Source organism: Procambarus clarkii, chromosome 92 (genome assembly GCF_040958095.1).
Source record: "Procambarus clarkii isolate CNS0578487 chromosome 92, FALCON_Pclarkii_2.0, whole genome shotgun sequence".
NCBI classification, from domain to species: domain Eukaryota; kingdom Metazoa; phylum Arthropoda; class Malacostraca; order Decapoda; family Cambaridae; genus Procambarus; species Procambarus clarkii.
The window spans coordinates 7,303,584-7,314,132 of NC_091241.1; the positions used below are offsets into that span (position 1 = coordinate 7,303,584).

Consider the following 10,549-nt stretch of genomic DNA (forward strand, 5'->3'; position numbering starts at 1 on the left):
GCTCAATATTTGTCGTGTTAACAGAGTAAAACAGGTGCATAAATAGTCTTGGATTACAGCTTGAAGCCTCGTGTGACCCTGCTGGTTGCTAGTTTCTTGGTACTCCTTGAAACACCATTGCCTCGTATAATCACCATATCTACCCCTAACCTTTCTTACGCTACCTTAATCTCCCCAAAACCTAGCCTAATCTAACCTAAACCTAGCCTAACCAAACTAAAGCAAACCTAAACTAAGAACATAATAAAGAAACTGTACAAGACCTGTTGGCCCATATGAGGCAGATCCTGTTTATAAACCAAAAGTCATTCATATATATGTCTAACCTGCGCTTGAAACAATCAAGTGATCCCATTCATAGCCATTGTGTTGCCATAATTACCACACCATATTGTGTTAAAGATCCAGAAGTCTGAACCGAGAATAGACCCAGAATTGCAAGTAATAGAATATGAAGAGAGACTCAAAGAACTAAACCTGACGTCGCTGGAAAATATTCACAGAGGAGACATGATACAGATATAAAAACACTTTGAATAATTGACAGTGAAAAAACAAAGAGGAAATGTCAACAATTAATACAACTAGAACAACAGGAACAGGTGAAAGCATGAGACTCAGATGAGTCATAGAGATGTTAGAAAGCTTTCTTTTAGCGTAAGAGTAGTTGGAAAATAGAATAAGGTAAAGGAACAGGTCGTGGAAGTAAACTTTAAAAGGAGAATGATAGATCAGATATCACTGCATTAGACAACCAGTGCCTAGAAAGGCAGGGTAAAGAGCTAAAACTCGATCCTGCCGGCAGGCACACACACACACACACACACACACACACACACACACACACACACACACACACACACACACACACACACACACACACACAGCCTTGGGGCCTCGTAGCCTGGTGGATAGCGCGCAGGACTCGTAATTCTGTGGCGCGGGTTCGATTCCCGCACGAGGCAGAAACAAATGGGCAAAGTTTCTTTCACCCTAAGTGCCCCTGTTACCTAGCAGTAAATAGGTACCTGGGAGTTAGTCAGCTGTCACGGGCTGCTTCCTGGGGTGTGTGTGTGTGGTGTGGGAAAAAAAAAAGTAGTTAGTAAACAGTTGATTGACAGTTGAGAGGCGGGCCGAAAGAGCAAAGCTCAATCCCCGCAAAAACACAAGTAGTAAACACAACTAGTAAACACACACACACACATACACACACACGCACACACACACACACATACACACACACGCACACACACACACACACACACACACACACACACACACACACACACACACACACACACACACACACACACACACGCACACACACACACACACACACACATACACACACACGCACACACACACACACACACACACACACACACACACACACACACACACACACACACACACACACACACAAGATTAACTACCTTCAAGGTAGTTAATAAATGGAATCCACTAAACAGTGATGTGGTGGAGGCAGACTCCATACACAGTTGACAGTTGAGAGGCGGGACCAAAGAGCAGGAGCTTAACCCCCGCAAACACAACTAGGTGAGCACCCCCCCCCCTCCATACACCCAGCCACGGCTGGATTACTAGCAAGATAAAGATCAATAGCCATACACAATAGCCCTGAAAGTGTGCAGGTTACTGGGAGAGTAAGACAGGGTCGGGAGATGGCTCTGGCATCACCCAACAAATTAACATTATAACACCAAAATTCTGCTAATGAAACATCCATTTATATACAAATTGAATACTTAATCATGCTGACACTCGTCAAAAATTATACTTAATGTGCAGTGAATCTATAGTGATAAGATATGAGCCGAGGTCAGGGTTGTGAGCGAGGGTCGGGACAGCGCCAGCGTCGGGCAACAAAGTTGTGGATTATCAGGTTTATCAGCAGAGATCCCGCGTCCGCTTCCCTTCACTACTGGTTACGTCACCAATTATTTTATGCCACGCTTCTCTGATTCTCCCTTATCTATTTCCATTTAATTGTCTATCTGTCTGTTATCAACTACGTTATCGACTTGAACATCAGTGCAAAAATATTGTACTGGTATTTTCCACATTAACTTTTAATGACATTTTTTGTTATCAAGCATAATATCTCGACATATATATAAGCGGGACTTAACTTTTATGTAGCTTATAAAAACATAAAATTTTAATCTCAATATCAAAGTTGTAATATTTAAACCTGATAATATTTGGTAATATTTCCAGAAATTTAACATAAAATCGAAATAATTAAATTCCTCTTTATATATTGTTATCTTTCTTTAAGCGGAGAGAGAGAGAGAGAGAGAGAGAGAGAGAGAGAGAGAGAGAGAGAGAGAGAGAGAGAGAGAGAGAGAGAGAGAGAGAGAGAGACAGAGAGAGAGACAGAGAGAGAGAGAGAGAGAGAGAGAGAGAGAGAGAGAGAGAGAGAGAGAGAGAGAGAGAGAGAGAGAGAGAGACAGAGAGAGAGACAGAGAGAGAGAGAGAGAGAGAGAGAGAGAGAGAGAGAGAGAGAGAGAGAGAGAGAGAGAGAGAGAGAGACAGACAGAGACAGAGAGAGAGACTATCTCTGTGTGTGTTTGTAATAACGAAAAAAAAATAATAAAAACATGAGAATAACAACAGCATTCGACACATTTTCTGAAAACTGCCTGAAAGAATTTTCCTGTATGCTTCATACGTGAAGACGACAGAGCAATTTCGATCACATATTTATCTTTATCCACCGTCATCTCACCGACATTTTATCAACGCGAAATACTGATAATATATCCATATTTCTTGATGCTCTGAGGTCTTAAATAACATCCATCGCCCGTACCTATTTAAGGCATTCTTAAACCTCAGATGTTGTTATAGAAGGGTTCAATACTTCATAATCAGATGTAAACAAGGTTAGTTTAATGTGATGAAACAATGAACGGTACACATGGACCCATTAGCTGGGACAAGGCAGTCCCATCATATGGCTGTTATACGCCAATTGAAAGACTTTGGGACTGCTGAATTGGCTGACATGTTGGCAACACATATGCAAATGTCGTCAGATATGCAAATGATTTGAGCTGAACAGACCAAGGGGGGGGGGGGGGGAGCATGGAACGAATGCTTGGCATATGTGAGGAAGATACAAATGAAAATATCCAAACTATGACCCAAACAAGCAGGTATTACTTGCCTTTCCTTATGCAAACTGTTACGGAACAGCAATCAGCTTGACAGTCATGTACATAACAGGTACAAGTTAAGAACACAGAAAGGCATTTAGGTCACAGATTGCCGTCCACAGGGAACGTTTCGAACGTGTATGTTGCAACTAAAGAATTATAAGTGAAGTTTCCTTTCACCTAATGCATGCCTAGCAGTAAATAATTACCCGTGAGTTAGAGAACTGTTGTGGGGGTTGCATTCTGGGGAAGGTCAGTAGTTGGACCTTTAGAGACGGGAGTCTCCACACAATCATATATATACTTTATATTCTTGTCTCACAATGTCACATTCTCAGCCATATAAAGTTCCAGTGATGTCACGGCTTCCAGGAGTATAAAGTTTATAGTCTATAAAGAGCTTTCCCTGGAAACACAAACCGTAACTGTCTCTATTTTCCGCTTGTAACAACTTGTAATAAAGTTGTTACATCTTGGCTTAACGTGTTTATGACGTATTAGAACGTTGTTACAACTTGCTATATTGGTTGTTATAACTGGTTAGGTGGTGTTAAAACTTGTTCGAACGTTGTACCAACGTCGTAGTTTCGGTGTGTGTTTGGCGGATTTAAGCCTTCCATAAGAGCTCCATGCCAAAGTGGCACCCCACGGGAAGGTTGAAAGTTCAGGTTGGGCAACAAATATATGCTTCTGGAATCCTTCCTGCTTAAGGGTTGTTGGTGGTTCAGTAGGTAGTGTGGTCGGCGGGTCGTAGCCTCCAGCCGCCGACCAAACCTAATAACCCGTGTCAGGGTTCAACTATGCTTCTACTCACGAAACCTGTGCATCTTTTCTCAATCTCTTGACTCCTTTATATATATGTTTATTAAACAGTTTACTAGCATCGAAACTTCTGAGTGTAAACAAATCCACAAGGGCCGTGATGAGGGCTCGAACCTACGTCCGGGACGCGCCTCGGTCTCTTAGTCAAACAGCCTCTTGGTGCGATTCAAGCTATTAGGTACGACTTATACATATATACTTTGAGTACATCCATTCTATCGTCATGCTAAGACACTTCCAGGTACTCTGTACCGATGACAACAGCCTTGCGATGATTTCGGGGCTTAGCGTCCCCGCGGCCCGGTCCTCGACCAGGCCAGCCTTGTCAATATTTTGAAACTACCTCTTAAGATATATCTTAAGTATCTATATCTTAAGACCGTTTGCAGAATCGTAAGATTTCAGAGATATTACGAGATGTTGACACATGTTAATGTGTTGGCCTTAAGCTTACTGACCAACCAACAAGTATACTTTAGTCCTGGACATTAATAATATCTCAGTATACATAAACTGATACATAAACTGGTATAGATATATATGTATGATATATCTAGCCCTTCAGATAGATATGGAAAGATATTCGTCTTGGATTCAAATATCTGGATTGAAACAACAGTTGAGCAGCAGAGGAGTTGCAGAATCTGTGATGAGAGTGACGGACACCGCCTTGACCACTGCCTAGGAGACTGTGAACATGTGAGAGACATTAGAAATATGTGTAGCATAGTAAATGTCGGCATGGCGGACAGCCCCGCCTGCTTTCATAACTCTCACTGTAGTTCCCACTTCTAAACTTCCCTTCTGTCAAATATAAATGTTGTTCTCAAAAGATTCCCCCATTTTGCACTCGCAAGATAACGAAAGTTTTTAAGGGTTGACAAATGTTAATCTTTTTGTTTGATAAGCTGTTCACTTGAGACAGTTAAACAAGTCCCAGCTGTGTCTGGGTACAAGTGATAGGATGAACAAGCCAGCGGGTTTTCTTCCTATTGGGGAGTGTTGTACATGCTGCTATGGCGGTGTGTCCACTCACAGGGTGAGTGCCGCTGCCCAATACTGTCACTATGGCGGTGTGTCCACTCACAGGATGAGGGAGGGAATTATAAGGAGAAGGCGCCAAGCCATTGCGACTATATAGCACTGGAAAGGGGTCAGAATAAGGATTTGGGATGGGACGGAGGGGAAAGGAATTATACCCAACTACTTGGACGGTCGGGGATTGAACGTCGACCTGCATGAAGCGAGACCATCGCTCTACCGTCCAGCCCAAGTCACGGGATTGATTGATTGATGAAGATTAAGCCACCCCAAGAGGTTGCACGGGCATGAATAGCCCGTAAACGTCACAGGATGACTGGCGCTGCCCAATAAACTCGCCTCTCGGAGCAAAAGTTAAAAACTTAAACTGGGCGGCACAGGATATAATACAATAGCTGGGAACCGCGTGTGTGGTAGGAAACACCACCCACAGATGGCGGTGGCAGCTACCTGCTGTTCCTTAAGGCTTCACAATTACCCACAAATCTTTTGTTTACTGCTAGCTAAGTCAAGTCCCTTTTCCTAAACTCCGCACGGCAGGTTTAGCCAGACACCTGAGCCTAAACGATCCTAACACCGTACGAGGTTACCACGGGCGCTAACCACCTAGTTGGTGTTAGATTTAATAACCTAACGTGACAACACACAAATGTTCAGACGAGGAGTCACAATAACGTGGCTGAAATATGTTGACCAAACCACACACTAGAAGGTGAAGGGACGACGACGTTTCGGTCTGTCCTGGACCATTCTCAAGTCGATTGTGAGAATCGACTTGAGAATGGTCCAGGACGGACCGAAACGTCGTCGTCCCTTCACTTTCTAGTGTATGGTCTGGTCAACAACACGCAAATGTACTCGTGTGTACTAAACCTTCTCTTAAAGACAATAATCTATGTGAGAGAGGGTTCAGGAGAGCTTATCATAACAATAGGCCCCACCCCCTCTGGTGTGTAGTTCACACGGAGTCAATCCTCTCGTCAGAATTTCCTAAAAAGTGTGGAAAATTTCGGTGTTGATTTTTGTTGTCGTGTCAATGGCGGGAAGAAAGATGTCAATCGCTGGCGCCGGTGTTCGTAGCCTCCACCATGACGCAGGCTTTGCCTTCCTTCAGCACAATATAGGCTCTCAATTACAGTAGATAAGTATATCATACATTTAATTGCATTACTCCGATTCATCAAAAATATAATGCTGCGCATATAGAAAACAAAGCTTAAATTATCGTAAAGTTAATATAGTGGTTAAATATAGAATTACTGTTGATAGGGATTGAGACGTTCCCAGGAGTTTCCATATGTACGATGCGGTCGGTTTTTTTTGGTGTCAAAATGACTCTTCTCTTTAATATATTATAAAAAATGTCTACCTTATTAATCGATGAAAGAGAGAGAGAGAGAGAGAAAGAGAGAGAGAGAGAGAGAGAGAGAGAGAGAGAGAGAGAGAGAGAGAGAGAGAGAGAGAGAGAGAGAGAGAGAGAGAGAGAGAGAGAGAGAGAGTGTTAGAGAGAGTGTTAGCGAGTGTTAGAGAGAGAGAGACAGAGAGACAGAGAGACAGAGAGACAGAGAGACAGAGAGAGAGAGAGAGAGAGAGAGAGAGAGAGAGAGAGAGAGAGAGAGAGAGAGAGAGAGAGAGAGAGAGAGACCACATCACACATTCATACCTTGGGAAAAAAAAAAATTCTCGATGACTGTCAAATCACGCCATAAGATAACGCTCGACGCCATTGAAAGAGTAACAGCCGTGGACGAACCGCTTTGAAGCCAGACCTTACCATTCGGTCCCCTCGTCCCCCTGCCCGACCTCGACCAAGGCCTCGCGTTGACTATAATCTTTTGTTAAATATGTGTGAAAATCAAACAATATTACCATGAAAATGTTTCCTATCTCTTTTATAGGCGGGTTAAAAGCCCAGGAGCAAACAGTTTAGTGCAGGAACCCGTGTTATAAGGAGGTAGATAGTCCAGGATAGTCTCAGACTACCTCGGCCTATTCAGCCTAGTCTCAGGCTACCTCGGCCTATCCAGGATAGTCTCGGGCTACCGCGGCCTATCCAGGATAGTCTCGGGCTACCGCGGCCTATCCAGGATAGTCTCAGACTACCTCGGCCTATCCAGTTTAGTTTCAGACTACCTCGGCCTATTCAGCGTAGTCTCAGACTACCTCGACCTATCCAGCTTAGTCTCAAGACTACCTTTCCTATCCAGGACAGTCTCAGCCTATCCAGCCTAGTCCTGACTAGATCTCACGGTAGGCCTATCGTAGTCTACATTATCATACAAGCCGCTAATTCACTGGTACTCTTGTAGCGCAAAAGATAAATGCATTCGGTTCACAAGCAGGATGCCATGGGTTCGATTCCCACGACAGGACCGATCGAGCACGTTTCATTTCAACTGATGCGGCTGTTCACCTGGCAGTAATTAAGTAAACAGTAGTTAGACGACTATTTTGGCATCTTGATGGTCAGCAGTGGCCCTGGGAGGACCTTGATAAAAGTACAAGGCTTCCTGTCCCCAAAAGTGGGAAGTACTTCCCTACCCCCCCCCATCCCCTACCCCACTCCCAATAACACACACACACACACTCACACACAAGCACACACACACACACACACACACACACACACACACACACACACACACACAAGCACACACACACACACACACACACACACACACACACACACACACACACACACACACACACACACACACACATACACACACACATACACACACACACACACACACACACACACACACACACACACACACACACACACACACACACACACACACAAATAACTGTTACAACATGACATAACTGTTGTCCTGTTACAAAATAGTAACAGGAATTGATAAAATCGACAGGGAAGACTTCCTGAGACCTGGAATTTCAAGAACAAGAGGTCATAGATTTAAACTAGCTAAACACAGATGCCGAAGAAATATAAGAAAATTCACCTTCGCAAATAGAGTGGTAGACGGTTGGAACAAGTTAAGTGAGAAGGTGGTGGAGGCCAAGACCGTCAGTAGTTTCAAAGCGTTATATGACAAAGAGTGCTGGGAAGACGGGACACCACGAGCGTAGCTCTCATCCTGTAACTACACTTAGGTAATTACACTTAGGTAATTACACACACGCACATACACATACACACACACACACACACACACACACACACACACACACACATCTCCCCTTGGATACTAAAGGAAGGAGCAGAAGAACTGTGCCTCCCGCTCTCCATGGTGTATAACAAATCACTGGCAACAGGGGAACTGCCAGAAATTTGGAAAGCAGCTAACGTAGTCCCGATATACAAGAAAGGGGATAGACAGGAGGCACTGAATTACAGACCAGTGTCCCTAACCTGCATACCATGCAAGTTGATGGAGAAGATTGTGCGAAGAAAGTTAGTGGAACATCTGGAGCGAAAGAACTTTGTAACACAGCATCAACATGGATTCAGGGATGGCAGGTCCTGTCTCACAGGGTTACTTGAATTCTACGACCAGGCAACAAAAATAAAGCAAGAAAGAGAAGGGTGGGCAGACTGCATATTTTTGGATTGTCAGAAAGCCTTTGACACAGTGCCACACAAGAGGCTAGTGAAAAAACTGGAGATGCAGGCTGGAGTGAAAGGGAAGGTACTCCGTTGGATACAGGAGTACCTAAGTAACAGGAGACAACGAGTCAGTGTGAGGGGTGAGGTCTCAGATTGGCGAGACGTTACGAGTGGAGTACCGCAGGGGTCAGTCCTTGGACCTATACTGTTTCTGATATATGTAAATGATCTTCCAGAGGGTATAGAATCGTTTCTCTCAATGTTTGCCGATGATGCAAAAATTATGAGGAGGATTGAAACTGAGGACGATAGTAGGAGGCTACAAGATGACCTAGACAGACTGAGTGAATGGTCCAACAAATGGCTGTTGAAGTTCAACCCGAGTAAATGCAAAGTAATGAAACTAGGTGGTGGAAATAGAAGGCCAAACACAGGATACAGAATATGAGATGAAGTACTTAATGAAACGAACAGAGAGAAAGATCTAGGAGTTGATATCACACCAAACCTGTCTCCTGAAGCCCACATAAAAGAATAACGTCTGCGGCATATGCGAGGCTGGCTAACATCAGAACAGCGTTCAGGAACCTGTGTAAGGAATCATTCAGAATCTTGTACACCACATATGTAAGACCAATCCTGGAGTATGCGGCCCCAGCATGGAGCCCGTACCTTGTCAAGCACAAGACGAAGCTGGAAAAAGTCCAAAGGTACGCCACTAGACTAGTCCCAGAACTAAGAGGCATGAGTTACGAGGAAAGGCTGCGGGAAATGCACCTTACGACACTGGAAGACAGAAGAGTAAGGGGAGACATGATCACAACCTACAAAATCCTCAGAGGAATCGACCGGGTAAACAAGGATAAACTATTCAACACTGGTGGGACGCGAACAAGGGGACACAGGTGGAAACTGAGTACTCACATGAGCCACAGAGACGTTAGAAGGAACTTTTTCAGTGTCAGAGTAGTTAACGGATGGAATGCATTAGGCAGTGATGTGGTGGAGGCTGACTCCATACACAGTTTTAAATGTAGATATGATGGAGCCCAGTAGGCTCAGGAATCTGTACACCAGTTGATTGACAGTTGAGAGGCGGGACCAAAGAGCCAAAGCTCAACCCCCGCAAGCACAAATAGGTGAGTACAAATAGGTGAGTACACACACACACACACACACACACACACACACACACACACACATCCGATGTTTGCGGATGACGCAAAGTTGATGAGAAGAGTTGTGACAGATGAGGATTGCAGGATCCTCCAAGAGGACCTGAACAGGTTGCAGAGATGGTCAGAGAAAAGGCTACTGGAGTTCAATACGAGCAAATGTAAAGTTATGGAAATGGGACTAGGTGATAGGATACCAAAGGGACAGTATACAATGAAGGGGAACTGCCTACCTGTGACGACGCGAGAAAGAGACCTGGGCGTGGACGTAACACCTAATCTATCTCCTGAGGCACATATAAATAGGATATCGACAGCAGCGTACTCTACACTGGCAAAAGTTAGAACATCATTCAGAAACCTAAGTAAGGAGGCATTTAGGGCGCTTTACTCTGCCTACGTAAGGCCAGTCTTAGAGTATGCCGCCCCATCATGGAGTCCCCATCTGAAGAAGCATATAAGGAAACTGGAAAAAGTTCAGAGGTTTGCAACGAGACTCGTCCCAGAGTTACGAGGGATGGGGTATGAGGAGCGCCTGAAGAAAACTGTGCCTTACGACACTAGAAAGAAGAAGGGAGAGGGGGGGACATGATAGGAACGTATAAAATACTCAGGGGGATTGACAGAGTGGACATAGACGAAATGTTCACACGGAATAGTAACAGAACGAGGGGACATGGGTGGAAGCTTGAAACTCAGATGAGTCACAGAGATGTTAGGAAGTTTTCTTTTAGCGTGAGAGTAGTGGGAAAATGGAATGC

At 44.3% G+C, this 10,549-nt stretch overlaps 1 protein-coding gene across 1 annotated transcript in view; it reads left to right on the forward strand.

Annotated features, from left to right (window-relative positions):
• The first annotated feature begins 621 nt into the window (after positions 1 to 621).
• LOC138359636 (uncharacterized) overlaps positions 622 to 10,549 on the forward strand; it is a 25,103-nt gene continuing 15,175 nt past the window's right edge. Inside the window, exon 1 of the mRNA XM_069319045.1 lies at positions 622 to 657. Coding sequence (XP_069175146.1) covers positions 622 to 657 — 36 coding nt within the window. The remainder of the gene's footprint in view (positions 658 to 10,549) is intronic.